Source organism: Onychostruthus taczanowskii, unplaced genomic scaffold, assembly GCF_017590055.1.
Source record: "Onychostruthus taczanowskii isolate IOZ18803 unplaced genomic scaffold, ASM1759005v1 scaffold7, whole genome shotgun sequence".
NCBI classification, from domain to species: domain Eukaryota; kingdom Metazoa; phylum Chordata; class Aves; order Passeriformes; family Passeridae; genus Onychostruthus; species Onychostruthus taczanowskii.
The window spans coordinates 805,107-822,762 of NW_024504786.1; the positions used below are offsets into that span (position 1 = coordinate 805,107).

The 17,656-nt window shown below is 49.5% G+C and overlaps 1 protein-coding gene across 3 annotated transcripts in view; it reads right to left on the reverse strand.

Annotated features, from left to right (window-relative positions):
- Positions 1-13,962: 13,962 nt before the first annotated feature.
- LOC121344900 (phosphoglucomutase-1) overlaps positions 13,963-17,656 on the reverse strand; it is a 45,175-nt gene continuing 41,481 nt past the window's right edge. For all 3 annotated transcript variants that reach the window (XM_041421231.1, XM_041421234.1, XM_041421233.1), the window contains 3 exons: positions 16,079-16,262; positions 15,181-15,315; positions 13,963-14,201 (listed from right to left, as the gene is read on the reverse strand). In XM_041421231.1, coding sequence (XP_041277165.1) covers positions 14,112-14,201; positions 15,181-15,315; positions 16,079-16,262 — 409 coding nt within the window. In that variant the 3' untranslated portion in view covers positions 13,963-14,111. The remainder of the gene's footprint in view (positions 14,202-15,180; positions 15,316-16,078; positions 16,263-17,656) is intronic.

A 17,656-nucleotide genomic window follows, 5' to 3' on the forward strand; every position in this document is an offset into this window, starting at 1 on the left:
CCCCGCAGCGCCCCCGCGCGGCCGCCCGCGCCGCCCGCCGCCGCCATTTTGTCCCCGCGCCCTCAGGAGGAGCCGCCCGCCCTCGGAGCCGCCCCTCAGAGCTCTGAGGGCGGCCCTGCGGGGATGTCGCGTTCCCTTCCCCAGGGATAGTCCCTGCTGGATGGTCGCGTTCCCTTCTCAGGGACAGTCCCTGCGGGATGCGGGATGTCGCGTTCCCTTCCCAGGGACAGTCCCTGCGGGATGGTCGCGCTTGCGGGGGTAGCGCTTTCCGCAGAATCGCCTGCGGGATTGTCGAGTCCAGCCTGTGAGCAGACAGTCACAGAATGGAGGTGGAAGGGAGCACTGCGGATGATGCGGTCCAGCCTGCCTTCTCCGACACCCCGGAGCACTTGGCATGGGTTTGTGTCCAGAGAGTTCTGGGATGTCTCTAGTGAGGGAGACTCCACACTCTTCTCTGGATAATCCATTCCAGTGTGTGGTCATCCACACTGGAAAGGTTTCCATCCCTTCCCCTTCCCAAGGGGCTGCCCCGCATCCTGTGACCTTAGTCCATGGGATTATTGCACTTGGAGGGGCACACTTTTCACAGAATCACATAGGTTTTGAGGTTGGAAAAGACCTCCAAGACCATGAAGTCCAACCTGTGTTCAATGCCCACCTTGTCAACCAGCCCAGACCCCAAATAAGTTTTTCTCTCTCTCTGGTGACAGGAAACCCAAGATTTTGGACAGGAGAGTTGGAATTCCCTCCTGCCAATGGTGGATAACATTTTTTCTGGAGTCAGAGGACACTGACAAAGCTGGTTGAAGCTCCTAGGAATGATAACTACTTTCCATCCAGGAGAATAATCATATTTCTGGGATGCTTAGATTAGGTTTAGGGTTTCAAAAGTCAGCAACTGTTTAATAAAAAGCTCATAAGCAGAGTGGAAACAAGGACAAGATTAAAGGAATTTCCTCCTCACTTCCTGCTAGATCAGATCCCTTAGGCTTTTCTTCTGCCATATGAATCTTGTATTTCTTGTCAGACACTAACAGAGTTTCAAGAGGAGGAGGAAGCCCAGATAAACATCTGGCAGCATGTTAGGGAAGGAGTTTGAGGTCTGGAACCACCTTCTTCTTACAGATACAAACATGCACATGTACCTCCTCTCACCAGCCAGGAAAATGACAAGAGATTACCCACTTTCTCAGGAAAACTGGCCAATAAACAAACATGGATGAAATGGACAAGGCGAGTCAAGCTTGGTGTGTTTCAGGATCTGGTGTGACACATGGGAGGGACTTTGAGCTGCTGGTACCCAAGTGGAGTTTCTGCTGCTTTAGGTCCTTGGAGCACCACCCCCAATCCAGGTGAAAAGGCAGGCCCAACTCCAGCCAAGACCATCAGGTGAGTTCATGGTGGCAGCTCTGAGATCAGGCTAGGAATCAACAGCTCCGGGGCCATCCCTCAGGGCCATTCCTCAGGGGCCATCCCTCAGGGCCATTCCTCAGGGGCCATCCCTCAGGGGCCATCCCTCAGGGCCATTCCTCAGGGGCCATTCCAGCAACAAGGGACATTCTGGGCACTGGGACACACGGGCTGCCGGCAGGTTGTAGGGATGAGACAGGTCTGAGGGGGAGCAGGGATTGAGACAGGTCTGAGGGGGAGCAGGGATTGAGGCAGGTCTGAGGTGAAGCAGGGAATGAGACAGGTCTGAGGGGGAGCAGGGAAGGAGGCAGGTCTGAGGTGAAGCAGGGAATGAGACAGGTCTGAGGGGGAGCAGGGAAGGAGGCAGGTCTGAGGTGAAGCAGGGAATGAGACAGGTTCCCTCAGGGCCATTCCTCAGAGCCATCCCTCAGGGGCCATCCCTCAGGGCCATTCCTCAGGGGCCATTCCACGCACACGGGCTGCCGGCAGGTTGTAGGGATGAGACAGGTCTGAGGGGGAGCAGGGAAGGAGGCAGGTCTGAGGTGAAGCAGGGAATGAGACAGGTCTGAGGGGGAGCAGGGAATGAGACAGGTCTGAGGTGAAGCAGGGAATGAGGCAGGTCTGAGGGGGAGCAGGGAATGAGACAGGTCTGAGGGGGAGCAGGGAAGGAGGCAGGTCTGAGGTCAGTCTGTGCATCAGGAGGGTCCATCGCCCCGCACTGGGATGCTGCAGGGACAGACTCTGAGGGGGCCAGGGCTGAACTCTTAAAGAGAGCCCCAGGCCAGGTGGAGTGAGACTCATTAAGAGCTCTGAGTGCCCTCAGAGGCCTGACACTTGTCCTGGAGACAGGGAATACCAGGAACAGCGGAGCTGTGCCAGCGGGAAGGTCAGGCCATGCGGCTGGGATTGCAGTGCTGCTGCACCAGCCCAGGCTTGCCTGCCCTGCCCCTCTGAGGTGACATTTCAGGTTACTTCTGACTGACCTAACAGCAAACTGCCCACAAGAAAACCCCTCGTGTGTTTCCTTGTGCTCCCCCAGGCCAGTCCATTCCGTGAACCCTCTGGTGAGGGGAATGGGAGCGACGTTCCCCCGGACCAGCAGCTGGGTCCCATTCCCCACAGCTGCCGGAGTGTTGGATGCAGCAAAGGTGAGGGGCACCCTTCTCCAGGGTCTCCACTGAAACGCTGCTTTTGGCAGCAGCTGCTGCTACACCTCTTCAGCTGCAACACAGAAGTGTTTCCTTCGTCTCTCTGAAGTAAGATGTCCATGAGATCCAGATTCCTCTGAGCTGGGCACATGGAGAACCCACTAAACACAAACGAAGTCCGTGGCAGATGCAGAAACTAAATGCAGATTCTCCAAGTTCTCTTTTAGCTTCGAAGTTTTAGCTCCATGCAGCGTGAGAGGATAAATCATTTATAATTAAAAAACAAACCACTTATTTTTAGCTGCAAATCTACCAAAGTGCATGCAATTAGCAGATATAAATCACTTCCTGGCTCGCAGGCTGCTCAGCACAGCACATAAATGAAAGTTAAAACATACGTTTGGGGAATACGTGGTACATCTGCTCTCAATCTGCAGCATTTGGAAATCAATACAAATATTCTCCCTGCTTTAACATGCTGCAGTCTGTCATCCCACAGTGGAAGGGCTAAAAATATATGAAACAAAGGAACTGGCGTGGACACAGCCCTAAAGACCCCAAAATGGATAGCAGGGAGTGTCTGCAGTGATCTGATGGCAAAAAGAATTCCAGGTAGGAGTGAGCACTGGAGTTTCTCCTCCGTGGCCTCAGGATGCTTGGGTGATGAAGTGCACACATAAAGCTTCAGAAGGTGACTCTGGGGGGAAGAATCAACCATTTGATACATGGCCACATATTTTAAAACAACGACAGGCTTGTAGTCAATATCTTTGTGGAATTAGTTCCCACAGGGAAAATGTATTATCCACAAAACTTTTTTTTTTTTTTTTTTTTTTTTTAATGAAAAGATAGCAAAGAAGCTGTCTGGGAATGATTTGTAAGTACAATAAACCTTACAAGAGGATGATAAGCAAAGCATTGTGAGAGAATCGTGTCAGAAGTACAGCAAAACAAAAGAGAAACATTACACATTTGTAGTTACTGACAATGTGTGTTCTTAAGTATCATGTCACATTAGAAAAGAATCCCTGTTTTCCTTTCCAGCTTTCACTAATATTCCTATTAATCTATACCAGATTTTTTGATTCCACCATTTGAGGCCATATCAATCATCCTTTTCCCCCTTGAAATTCAACTGGAATTACACCAGCGTGTTCAGGCTTCCAGAGTGGAGGCTGGAAGTGAGGGCAGAACTTCCCTGGGTTCCCAGAATCTGTGCATCCATGGAAAGACCCGGTGTAAATTTCACCATGGATTTTTAAATTATAAGGTGGAAAAAACCTGTTTCTCTTACATTTAAAGGTGGAAGATTTAGACATAACTTACACTGAATTCTTTAGGAAAGAAATTCTGTCTAACTCAGGTGAAATCATTGTCCACTTGGTGCCAGCTTTATTTTCCAGTGGAGTTTCAGGAGCAAGTACAGCATAAAAATGTGTTTCTTTAAAAGGGACTGGAGATATGAGAGTAAATATTTTTCTATTTATCTATTTTTTTTTCTATTCTATTCTTCTGTCCTGAAGGCAGCAGGTCAGGCCAATGAGGAGGAGGTGCATTTGTGCCAGTCTTTGCAAGAGCTCCATCTCCTCAGGTGGGATTTTTCCTCTGCTGTGAGAGGAAAGCAAAGGCTCAGCAGCCACAGGGAGCACTGTGGGGACAGGGGTGGCCCTGGGGAATGGCCCAGGGAGCACCAGGAGCTGCAGGTCAGCCCTGTTCAGATCATTTCATTCAGTCTGTGGTCTGGGAGCACTTTGAGAATTGGCAGAAAACTAGAGAAGATGAAAGGAAAAGCCTTGAAATAGACCACAATTCTTTCATGTGTGGATTACACTGGAATTTTATATATATAAATAAATATACATATATTTATATCTCAGGAGGACTCTGTTCTTTACATCCCTGAATTGCATACTTCCATAACATGAAGTGTCACCCTTCTGGGAAAAGGAGGGTGACAATGGGACACAAACACCAGCAACTATTTAATTACACATGCAAATATTGGCATGCTTATGACACAGGAGTTTTGTTGTTGTTGTGACTTTATTTTTTGAACTGGCATCCCAGCCTTTCATGGCAGTTGACATCCATTGTGCTGGGCACTTTGGAATTGTTCATTTAAGGACATGGTGCAGTCAGTGGGAGAGGTGTGTGACAGCAACAATTCCAAACACTCACCCAGCTGGGCACTCACACCTCAGGTGCTGAGCTTTGTAGTCATCCTTAAAGGAAACTGTAATTATTTTATGTCATTCCCATTAGCTCCAGAAGTGAGCCAGGAAATGAAGAACATGGATTTACAGCTCAGCTGGGACATGACCAAGTTGTCCTTTTGCAAAACACCTCAGGTAGTTTCAGGTGAAATTGCTCCATAACTTTCAAGTTCCTCATGCAGAGTTTGTTTGCTTCTTCCAAAAGGAATCAACCAACCCAACCCTCAAAAACTCTGATTCAGAGAGAAGGTTATTAGGTCAGTAGTTTGGAAAACTGAGCCAATATTACACCCAACAGTCATAATCCATCACTTCCCACCACTTGCAGGGAGCCCCAGCCCTTCCTGCCAGGAAGGACCACGGCATCTTCAGGATGAACAAGATTTCATCACCTTCCTAAACATCCTCATCTCTGTGGCCAGGCACGTGAGGCAGTAAAACACTTCAATCGTCAGAGGAAGGAGAACACAATTTTTGCAGGAGAAAAAGGGATTCCAGGGCTGGTGGTTTGACAGGTTAATAAGAAGGCCCCTAGTCAGCCTTTACAATTTATTTACTTGCAAGTCTACGCAGGGATTTGGCATCTTAAGCAGGTTCTTACTCCAACAACACTTCAATTCACCTTTAAGACTTCCAATTAAGACAAACACTGGGGATCTAGGGCTGGAATTTGCATGGAAGTTAGCAGGGAGTTGGCAAAGCCCAGATAGCAGGGTTTAGGTATCAGCTTTATGGACTTGTATTGTCCTATCTAACATCTCGTATTTTCCACTCATTTTGCATGTAAAACTTTTATTGCTATCAGCATGAGTTTAGCACAGAGCTAACCCAGAGAGGTGCCCCACCATGAGCTGAGGTACCCCATTCACTTAGAACAACTTGGCTGCACTCAATCTTTGTGGTGAATGTTTGGTTTAGTTCCCCCATAAACCTCGTCTCCTGGATTTATATATCTTGGCTCCTTTTCTTTTGACTCTGGTGGCTGAATTTGCGATGGGTTTAAGTGACTGCAATCGCAGTGGCAGCAGCAGCGGAGCTGCAGCACAGTGGGGATTTCTCCTTGTGTAAATACAGGGTTTTGTCTGGCAGGATGCTGAGGGCACCGACCTGGTGGGGTTTCAGTGAGACCCCGGAGGGCTCAGCACCTCCGGGGAGAAACTCCAGCCCCAAGTGTGTCTGTGGCCCCTCTCTATGGCCCTTTGTCCCGGCACACAATGCAGCTGCTTATCTCCTTGTGAATCACAAACACTAAAATGTTTATTTTCCTGCCTTAGGAAAGCTCACTTCTATCTGCAACAAAGAATTATGTCAATTATGAGGATGATGAAGACATCTTCTCCCTCTAAAGCCCTGTGAAATTCAGCTTTCTCTCATGTGGGTGTGGGGGTTTTAAATAAAGTAGTATTTCAATAATGGTTTCTGTGGGATTCTTTAATTCTTTTCCTCTATTTAGAGTTGATTGTTTTTTTAAATCTATTTCAATTCCAGTGAAAATGGCTCTGATCTGATAAAGGAGATGAAGTCACTGCACAGGCTTACTATTTTATTTCCATAAGGTTTGAAAGTTTTGTTCCCTGCAGTGTTTTGGAGCCCAGGAGTATTCATCTGTTTTGTAAAAGGAAAGTTCTACGGAACAACATTTGGTCACTGTTGTCTGAATTTCATTATTCTGTTCTCCAGACTAGCAGAGGGGAAAAGTGCAAGTTAGCTGGGTCACAGTCTGAAATGTGAGAGCAGTCAACTTTTTCTGAAGTTTATGGGAATGAAAGGAAATTTAATACTGTTCAAAAGAAAGATTTAAAGTTGCATCATGTGAAAACAATTGGTGAAGTTTAATCCTGAGGTCTTGGGTTATTTGGTAACTTACATGACCATTTGTCAGCCTGCAAAAGATGAAGCTGGCTTTGCCTCTGTTAACAGTTGGCCTCTGTTTTGGAGTGGTTTTGCAGTGCCCAAGGAACAAACAGGAGTTGGAGGGGGTTTGTAGAGCACTCGTTCCATTCTTCTGCAGCCTTTCAGCTCCTGCCATTCTGCTGGGCTCCTCGGGCTCTCCCACTGCTCGGGAACACGTGCTGACAAGCCTTTCATGGGAGAGGGGCTGCAGGGCCCGACAGCTCCTCAGGCTGCTCAAAAGCTGAATACATATCCATAATTTAACCTTTACCTCTCAGCCCGCTCCAGGCCTCAGCCATGTCATTGTATGTGCAGGAAAAGCCGTGGGACCCTGGGATGTAACTGAACACTTCATGTTTTGTAATGTTTCCAGTGTATCATTTATGCTAAAAGATGTTGATTGAAACATTCTTTACATTTAGATCAGTTTCTGTGGAGCAAATTGAAGTGAAAAATCTACAGAGCTTTGAGTGCATAAAAATTAAAGAATGTTTTTGAAGTGAAAAATCTACAGAGCTTTGAGTGCATAAAAATTAAAGAATGTTTTTGAAGTGAAAAATCTACAGAGCTTTGAATGCTTAAAAACTAGACAACTTTTTTTGTCATGAAAAATCTACAGAGCTTTGAATGCAAAAAAACTTGAGAACATTTTCCAGAACATCCCATCACAAATTCCATCAAATAACTCTTAGCAAAGTCTCTTGCTGTTAAGAAAATTCTCAGGAAATGCAGCCTGAGCCTCCCTGTATCATCTCCATCCTCCCTGGATTCGGCATCACTGCCTTCTGTGCTTGGCCACCACTCTACAGAGACTTAAAATAATGGGAATCATTATTAAAAGGGGGGAAATGGTGTTAAAACAAAGACAACTTGGTTTTGAAGGACATTTTAAATATTGTTTTGAGGGAGTTGAATCCCACAGGAGTAACTTTTAAAAAGATCTTTGGGGTGTGCACAGGGTTGTGGCCATGCCTTGCAACTGGACAAGCTGAGGTTTAATAATTAAACTCAGGATGGAGCCTCTTTCCCTGTGTTTCCTAATGCAATTAATTTATAAGTTGCCTTTACCAGCTCTGAAAATAGGGGTCGATGTGGTTTCTTTTTCACCTGATCATTCAGTAACTCCTCAGCCACCTGTGCTGGAGCCTGTGAAGTATTGTGCTCCCACACAGAACTGCAGAAATGAAATAAAATCTAGAGGGAAAAAATACTGTGTTGGAGAGGGGGTAGTATGGAAAAGGGTGAAGGAGGCCAAAAAGGAGGAAACAAAGAAGGGAAAAGGAGAGGGGAAGAAACTTGTGAATGTAAGATGAAAATCCAACGTGCAAGCACTGAGCTACGAGCCACAGTGCACAATTGTGAGGAATTAGTGCACAGAGACAGGAATCTGTTGCATTTCCCTGGATGTAAAAACCAATTCCTGGGAAACCCCAGAGGTTTTTGCTGTTTACATCAGCCCAGCTGGTATAGAGAAGAAATCAGGGGGAGCTGAGGTGTGTTCTGTGCCTCCTTCTACACACAACAAACCTCACAGACACACCTGAGGACATTCAGTTACTTGGTGGCTTTGCAGTCCCTCTATCTGAAACTGAGAAATGCAGCTCAGCTGCTTTTTATAAGACATCTGTAGCAGTCACTTCAAAGCAGAACATACAAGAACTGCTTAAAAAATGCCTTTGATTCCCTTGATAGAGAGCTCACCAGTGCAGCCAGGGAGCTGCAACCACAAATGTCTAATTTCACTTTTGCTGCTGTTTAATTTGAATTGATCTAGCCCATATCTCTCTCTTTTTTTTTAATTTTTTTAATTTTTTTTTTTTAATTTGAGAAAGCAAGCAGCAAAATAAAATGTTTTACCTTGCTCATTCTGCCATAAATATTATCAACAGTGAATGCCTGAAATGCTGCCAGGAGCTGCCCTGTTTCACCTGCTGCTGGGAGTGAGACACTAATTAAAAGCTCTGCACATGTTGCACATTTTTGCTTGGCAATAAACTGAAAAATGAATTGCTTCATTTTACATTCAATTTCTCTACTCTCCACACAGCCTAAATATTATAGCAATAATTTAATCAGGAGGACACTGAAAACTAAAAACCAGTAAGTGTGGGGGCTCTGGCCTCTTGAAAGTGGGGGCAGCTCAGGTACTCCTGAAAAAGGCACTGAACTGGGCCAAATGCATTTTAGCATTCCAATAAAGCCTCATTTAGCTATTTAAATAACACCTACATACTAATTAACTTCTCCAGCCTAAGCTGCTTGTTACTGAGGCTGTCATTTGGCTTTGGAAAAGGCTGTGCTTCACTCTGAAAGTTGTAGGTATCAAACTAGGCAGGACCATCATTTAAATTCATATTTATGTACTTTTTCCTCTGTCGTCCAAGTGGTCAAACTCTCAAACAGCTGAAACTTCCTGCAAAGGGAGGAACCTTAAACTGCTGCGGAGTCAAATTAAACCCCAGCACTGTTTAAAAATCCCATTATTTCCTTTTGTAGGAGCTGAGCAGCTGATTAATGCCCTCATAAAGCCTCTTCTTTGAGGCTGACTGCAATTACAGAGCATGACAACACTTTTATCTTCGGGCTGCACTGGCACAGGATGGATTTGTCGTGTCTGTCTCTGGTTCTTTGCCCTCTTTGCAGGCAGGTGACTCCGGAGGAGAAGGCAAAGCCCCCTGTGCTGCTGCCAGGAACAGCCATCCCAGTGCTCCCTGCTGGAGCTGGTGATTCCTGAGGGTCTCCCAGCCCTGCCACAGGAGGCTCATGGCACAGGGACACACAGGACTGGCAGTTCTGTGCCAGGAACAGCACAAGCACTCTGCTTGTGAACTTCCTCAATGCTCCCCTTCCCTGCAGCTCCCTCCTCTCCCGGGAGTGCTGGGTAAACACAGTTCAGATGATTCAAAACACTGCACACTCACAAGGCTTGCTTGGCCTTTTATTCCTTCCAAAACTCACCTTTTTGCCTTCCTTTGTGCTCTGGATGTGAGTGAGGAGGGACTGTGGGGATTCCCCAACATCAGGAGCTGTATCTGACAGTCACCCTGGGCACCCAAACAGGCACCTGGAGGGAGCAGGGCATGGAAAGTCCTTCCAGGTGGCTTTCACACAGCAGGGGAGGGAGCTGAATCGATCTGAGTTCATCCAAAGTCTTTCTAAGCCGTGTCAGGATATCAAATACAGCCACAAAGTGCAGCCAAACTCCCCCAGTGTTCAGCTCATCCTGGCTGCTTCTAGAAAGGTCAAAATTATGGCAAATTAACTGTGCCACAGGTAGGATTTTTCACCAGCCTTTGCCTTACTGTAATAAAAAGGACCTTAAGCTCATCCAGTTCCATGGGCAGGGACAACTTCCACTGTCCCAGGGTGCTCCAAGTCCTGTCCAGCCTGGCCTTGGGCACTGCCAGGGATCCAGGGGCAGCCACAGCTTCTCCAGACACCCTGTGCCAGGGGCAGCCACAGCTTCTCCAGACACCCTGTGCCAGGGGCAGCCACAGCTTCTCCAGACACCCTGTGCCCACCCTCCCAGGGAACAATTCCTGCCCAGTATCCCATCCACCCCTGCCCTCAGGCAGTAGGAGCCATTCCCTGTGTCCTGTCCCTCCAGGCCTTGTCCCCCATCCCTCTCCAGCTCTCCTGGAGCCCCTCCAGGCCCTGCAAGGGGCTCTCAGGTCTCCCTGGATCCTTCCCTTCTCCAGGTGAGCACCCCCAGCTCTCTGAGAGCAGCCCTGGGAGCATCTGATCCCCATCATCTCTCAGATCCATCCCCACAGCTGCGGCCTTGGCTGCTCTCACACGCTGTCACACGAGGAGCCTGGATGCATTTCAGACCTGGACTGCTGCTCCTCACCAGGATTCCTCATGCTAATTAAAACTTCATTTGTTCCCCGCAATCAAGCTGTACGTGTGGAGCTGAGCGCTGGGCCCAGAGGAGAGTGGGAGTTCACAGAGCTGAGCTGCAGCTGGGTGCTGGGAGCAGCAGGGGCAGCACTGATCTGGGAAACCTTTTCCCAGAATGGGGAACAGGGCTCTTGTCCCTGTGAATTCTGGCTCATAATCACAGCCTGTGAAAACAAAGGCAGAAAAACCAAATCCTTCTCTGTTTTATCCCTTCTACTCTGCATTTATTCCACCCCTCTGCTCCCACCTCCACATCCAGATCCTGTCCCATTCTTACCACTCCTCCCTCACCTGGTCCTTCACTGCACTCTTTGGCCCCAGCCTGGCCCTGCTTTTTTCTGGTCCCAGTTCAGCGTTTCTGGGATCTTCCCAGAGCCTCCCACAGCTAGGAGTGTGGGGGAATACCAAGGGAAGGGATGAGACAAGCACTCCTGGTCCCACATCCCTGGTCAGTGTCTGAAAACTGAGGAAACAAATGGGATTTGATTTCACTTAATAATTATTTTAGTTCATCTGCTTTCTCTACCTGAGCCTGGGCAGAGCTGTCAGTGCTGTGATGGGAACATGACAAATAACACATTTCTTTCAGCAGTACCTGGAAATTTTGCCCAAAAGTCTACATGCTGAAGATCTGGGGATCAGATTTTGGATTTATCACATGGAATTACCCCATCAAAAACAGCACTTGCAGTGTTTTCCTGAACTGTTTTGGGTGGTCTCAGACCTGTGGTTTGTGCCAATATTTCTGCATGGGAGCCCATCCTTAGGGACCAGCTGGGCAGCCTGTGCACTCACCAAGGCTTCAGAAACACAGGAACTGGGACTGAATCCCAGGATTATTGATGAAGTCACAACAGAGTGAGGTGTGGCAAGACCCTGCCTCGGCTGGAGGTGGCCCAGAGACTCTTTACCAATGCTGCCATCTAGAGAGAGACACTCCATCTCCAGAGTGGAAAATCCTCCAGAAAACCAGGATTCCAGAGCTTTTGTGCCTTAAGAACAGGGGTTCAACCAATCCCCTTGTGCTGGGAGTCACCCCGGACACCGGGGGCCACCCTGGACACCGGTTCCTGCCAGGTCCTGGCCATGGCACCTCTTCTCGAGCAGCCAGGCTGGGACAAGGAATTCCTGAGCACAGTTTGGGGCTGGGCTGAGCTCTGCTCTGGGCTGTGGCTGCTCTTCCCAGGAAGTCCTTGGGATGTGTTTCCATCTCTGTGCAGTGCAAGCTGCGCCCAGAAATGAGATCCTGCCTTACGTAAAGGTTACAGCTGAGACATCTGGATCTCATTGGGCTCCTCCGGGACAGGAGGCCTGAGCTCTGGCCTGGAGAGAGGCAGAGAAAGAGCAGGAGTCATTTTTCATGCAAATCTCCATCTGCAGAGGGGCTGAGTCTCTGCAAACCCCTCCACGGCCACGGCTTTGGCGAAGGCAGCCCTTCAATGCTGCGCAGACTGACCGTGCTCCCCTGTTCCTGCTCTGCCCCTGACCTGGAAGGGCTCCACCAGGATCCAGCCCAGGGGTGAAAGTGGATTTTCTGAGAAAATCAGGACTAACTGAAGCTCAGGAGTCTCCCATAGCTGGAGCTTCACCAGCTATCCTGACCCACAGCCACTTTCCCTGCATGTGCACTCAGGGGCGTGCTGGCACTGGGGCAGCTGCCAGGAGCTGCATCCTGCTCAGTGAAGGAAATCCACCCAGGCCACCCCAAAGGGATGTCTGGCCAGCAGCCACAGAACCACACAATCATTTAGGCTGGAAAAGCCCTCTCAGACCATCGAGTCTGACTGTTCCCCAGCACTGCAAATCCCACCACTAAACCACGTCCCCAAGTGTCACATCCACGTGGCTTTGAAAGCCCTCCAGGGATGGGGACTCACCACTGCCACGGGCAGCTGTGCCAGGGCTGGACAGCCCTTTTGGGGAAGAAATTTTCCAAAATCTCCAACCTAAACCTCCTGTGGTGCAGCTTCCTCTTGCCAAGTGGCCAGTATCAGAGAGGAGCCCGATCCCCAGCTGGTTCCAGCGTCCTGGCAGGGAGTTGTAGGAACATTTCCCCATGGCACAAAGCTCCAAATGCCATCAGCCAGAGAGGCAAGGGCTGCACAGGCACAGATTGTCACAGGGGGAACACTTTGGGCTCTACTTTGCAGCTCCAGTAGGTGTGGTGGGAAGGAGCAGCTGGAGGAACTGAGCCCAGATAAAGCCATGAGAGCACAGGAAACTTTGCCTCTCCTTCTGAAGGTGCTGAAAGAAGCTGGGAGCCCCAGGAGAGGAGAGCAGTGTGTCACCAGCGAGCTGTTAGCACCAGTCAGCACCAGGATGGGCAGAGAGCAGCTTTTAGCACAGTTTGACTGGAAAACTCTCACAGTTCCATGAGGAGGAACCCAGGACTGACCTGCTTTAACAAGAGGCCAACCATAATCTCCAGGGTCACTTGTTCACACAATGCTTGAAAGGCAAATTAGAGCAGCCAAATTGGTTTTCCCTCACTAATCCCAGCTTCCTGGTTTAGTGCTCTGCAGCCAGCCATGAGGGAGGGAAACCTCTGGATCAATCCTGCCAAGGGAAGCACTGGGCAGGCACAGCGTGGAAAACACAGCTCTCCCAGCCTCAGGCTCTTCCTGGGTCTTACTCTGGCTTTCAGACTTATTTGCATCTGGTTTTTGGGGGCTTTTATCCCCCCCACAGCAGAGCAGCTCCCCCAGCAGAACTGTCAGTGCAGATGGAGCAGCAGAGACCCCTCACCTGTGCACAGGTGAGATAAAAAGCCTTCTGTCAGCACATCCAGACTCCCTTGGAAGTGGTGCTGGCAGGTTGGGAGGAGGGTGGGATGTTCCACATTCCTGGGTAATAGAGCTGCTCCCCCAGGCCTGCCCAGGGACCCAGCCTAAGTTTCAGCCCTGGGCAGAAGGTGAGATGGGACACAGGGATTGCAGGATTTGGGTGACAAAGACAAGCAAACCAAGAGGGGACAGGACCTAAACCCATCCCACTAGTGTGAGTACTTCCAGGAAAAGGGCAGGAAGGTGCAGCTGCACAGCCCTAACATCAAACCAACTACAGCTGTCTTCAAAGTGACCCTCTCTGTGCCCTTGGATAAGATACTGCACATTAATGCCTGCAAATCTGATTATTCCAAGGCTCTTACTGTCCACATTCAACCAAACAAGCTCATCCGAACTGGGATAAAGTATTTGTGCTCCTTTCCCAGGAAAGTTTCCAATATAGTAATAAAAGCCTGTGAATTACTGAAGAATTTAGTGTCTCTCTTATTTCTAGAGCCTTTTGTTTGAGGAAAAGCCAGGAGTCCACGTGTTGCCCCAAAGTTGTGTAAGGAGCACCACACCCAACCTCCAGCAGTGCTGGGGACAAAGAGAGGCAGCAAAGGGGACAAGGGGTGCTGAGGGCTTGGGTTTATTGGCTATCCTTAGCAGCAAAACAGTGTTCTTAAATACAGGGATAAAATCAATATTCCTCTTTTAGTGGCAATTTGCCAGGGGAGGGGCTGGGCTGCCTGCCCCAGTGCTCGCTGCAGCACAGGCTGGCTCTATGTGATGACGGTGGGCCCGGAGCGGCCGGTCCTTTCGTGGAGCTGGGAAAGTTTCAGTGCAATGGAAATGAGAGGTGCCAGCATCACCTGCAGGGAGGAAAGAGAGGGCTCAGAACTGCAGAGCTGCACGTGCAGCCTTCCCACACCGCGTCCTCAGCACCCAGGTCAGGCTGGGACACCCAAAGCTCAGCTCTCCTGACCCAAGGTTGCTTTGGGCTCACAACCCCAGCTCTGGGACCAGGGACAGGGATGCAGTGCTCAGAGAAAATCCCAAGCTCCAGTGGTGCTTCTGCTGCCCTCCCTGTGCTGGATCCCAAACTCCACGTCAGCACAGGACAGGCAAATCCTAACTTCCCCCCCCACCTTCACAAGGGGGGATTTTCAGTCTTTTTGTTAATTATGGCACAGTAAGTTAGGCACAAAGAGCCAACAGAGTGTTTACTGGGGAATACACAATCAGAATATCCTGAGTTGGAAGGATCCCCAAGGATCATGGAGTCCAGCTCCTGGCCCTGCACAGACACCCCAGCAATCCCACCCTATCCTGGGAGCATTGTCCAAACACTCCTGGAGCTCTGGCAGCCTTGGGGCTGTGCCCATTCCCTGGGGAGCCTCTTCAATGTCCAACCATCTTCTAGGTGAAAAACCCTTTCCTGATATCCAGGCTAAACCTAAATACAAGAGGAGGATTGTTTTCCTCCAGTGTCTACAAGAGCTCAGCAGCATTTGTAAGTGATGTTGCAGAACATTTACTGAACTCAGTGCAGAACAGGGCAGTCTCACCTTAGGTACAGGTGATGCTGTGATCCACTCTTTTTGTTAAAGCAGACACAGGGGTAACACAGACAGGAAGACTGTGCTGTGGCAGAGGCAGCTGTGAGGGATTCCCAGAATACTTACTCCACATTGAGCTTTTTTTAAATAATCCTATTTATACCGGCACGAAAGATACAAACCTCTGGCTCCCAAAATTCCTGTCACCTCCACACATCTCCAAGCAAAGCAGGGCTGAGAAAGGCCTGAATTCAGGCAGCCAGCAGTGGCAGGAGTGAGGTGCAGCACCCACCTGTGGGTCTTGGTTGATCTTCTGAGCATCCTTCTCGTAGCTGTCGATGTAGAGGCGCACGGTGGCCCCGGCGCTGCCGGTGCCGCTCAGCCGGAAGATGATGCGGGAGCCGTCGGAGAAGATGAGCCGCAGGCCCTGCTCGGGACACGGCAGGGAGGGAAGCTCTCAGCTCTGGGCTCATGGCTAGCCAAGGGGTTTTCCATGATCCCCATGATGCCTCAGGTTTAGCTTTTATATTTTTCAGATTCTGTGCTGCTTTAGTGTGCAGTTCTGAGATTTGCATTAGGGGATGGTGAGCTCTGTGCACAGAGCAGGGAGACAAAACAATTCCTGCTCCAGCTGGGCACCAAGGACAAATGATCCAAATCTCAGGCCCAAGAGCATAAACAGCAGAATCAAGAGAGAAAAACAACAATGGGACTTCATGGGCTAAAGCTGTAATTGGACAATTAACTCCAATCTGCAAATGGAGCAGAGCTGATCCCAGGGAGAGACCCCGTGAGCACTCATGCATTTTGGGACCATTTGGGTTCATCCTGGGTGAAGCCCTGGCGGGGCTCTTGGGTTGCCCAAGGGTTATCCATTTATCCTTTTAATAAATCCCTGTTTTATTCTTTAATTCTGTCTAGTCTCTGTTCTAGGTCAGCATTCACAAGCATCACCCAGCGTGGCTGTGCCTGACCTGCACCATCCCTCCTCTTCAGGAGCCACAGGAAGCTCCTGTGTTCCTCTCTCCCCACTCCCAGAGGGATTGATGCCCATCCTAACCCACATCGCAGACCCTGAAACAAGAACCAAGGACTGCCTGCCAGACACAGCATTCCCAGCCCAGTGCTCTAGATGGAAAGAGGACATGGAGAAAACAGTCCCAGTTCAGCCCAGGCCAGGCTGTGCCCACCTGGTTCCTGGAGACGCTGCCATCCACGGGGTCGTTGTACTCGAAGTTGTCGGCTTTCTCCACCGTGTAGACTTTGTCCCCGCTCGACAGCTGCTTCCCCACGAAGGAGCGGTCGAACATCACCGTCTCCAAATCCTTCATCATTTTGTTGGCAGCATCTGCATCCACCTCCTCGTAGTCGTACCTGCAGCCAGCACCACACACAGGGATTAGGGAGGGAGGGTGCAATGAGTTGTGATGGTTTGGGATGCTCTTCTCGAGCTCCCATCCTGGAGAGGACAGGTAGAAAAGGCACATCAGAGCACCAGAACACATTGCTCAGAGAAACTGTCCCTGGATCCCTGGCAGTGTCCAAGGCCAGGTTGGACTGGGCTTGGAGCAGCCTGGGACAATGGAAGGTGGTCCTGGCCATGGCAGGGGGTGGGACTGGATGGGCTTTAAGGTCCCTCCCAATCCAGCCCAGTGTGGGAGTCTGTGAAAAGAGAGCAGGATTCGTGTGCAGCACTACAGCCACATCCCCACAGATCCTTGGGATACAGCACAGCATATCACAGGCATTTGGTGCCAGGAGATGAAAGCACAAAGTGCTGTCTCACAGCGAGTATCACAGACCGAGGGCCAGGGCCAAGATCCAACTGACTGCCAAGAATTTCCTGCAGTTGTGCCCACAGCACCCCACCAGCTTCCTCGTGGTTCCTGTGAACACCCTCAGTGCGTCCCCCCAGCAAACTGCAGCTGTGACTGCAGCAAGAAAACATCCAGTGCCAGCTTTGATGTCCCTGCCCGGGCAGGAGAGGCAGCAGAGAGAGGCTGGAGCCCACTCCAGGATCCCAGAGTCTGTGTTCCCGCTGCCAGCGGGATTTGTGCCGCTCTGTTTGCCGCCTGAGCCGCCCATCCCTGTGCTCAGCCTGCTCTGCACACATACCTCGAGTGCTAAAAGGCTGCCTTTTCATCCTAGACTTTGGTATTTTCCCCCAGGTTTCCATGCCTCAGATGTGTGCTGGCTTTTTGGGGAGGGAAAGAAAGAAAAAAAAACAAAGGAAAGGCAAGTTCTTTCACTCGGCAATTTGAGATGGAATTTTCATGTAGATCTTCCAAGCTGAAAGATTTCTGCCTAATGTTTTCACAGTGTTCCCACCTCTGCTTGTGTGCAGGCTGGTTCTCATTCCTTCTCTTGCCATCTTCCATGTCCACTGCAGCTTAAATTTGAGTATTTGGGGACAGGACAGGAACTCAACCAGGTAAATAACAGCCATGGGGCTGGGCATCTGTTCTATGAGATGCCCTGTCACTGAAGATATCACAAAATAATTTGTGATGTGGGGCCTCAAGAATATTGATCCCATAGCAAAAATTACTCTTGAAGGAAAAAATCTCAAAAGAAAAAAAAGGTGCTTTGCACTTATAAAATGTCCAGACTTTGGTACCAGATTTACATCTGGAGTAACAACCCAAAGCTGGATGCCATGAAGGGTTAAGGTGAATCCCCATTTCATGGCACCCAGGAATGCTGCCAAGTGTTTGGGGAGTGGAGTGACACAGGAACAGCCTGAAGGTGACACAGCAGTGCCATCAGGG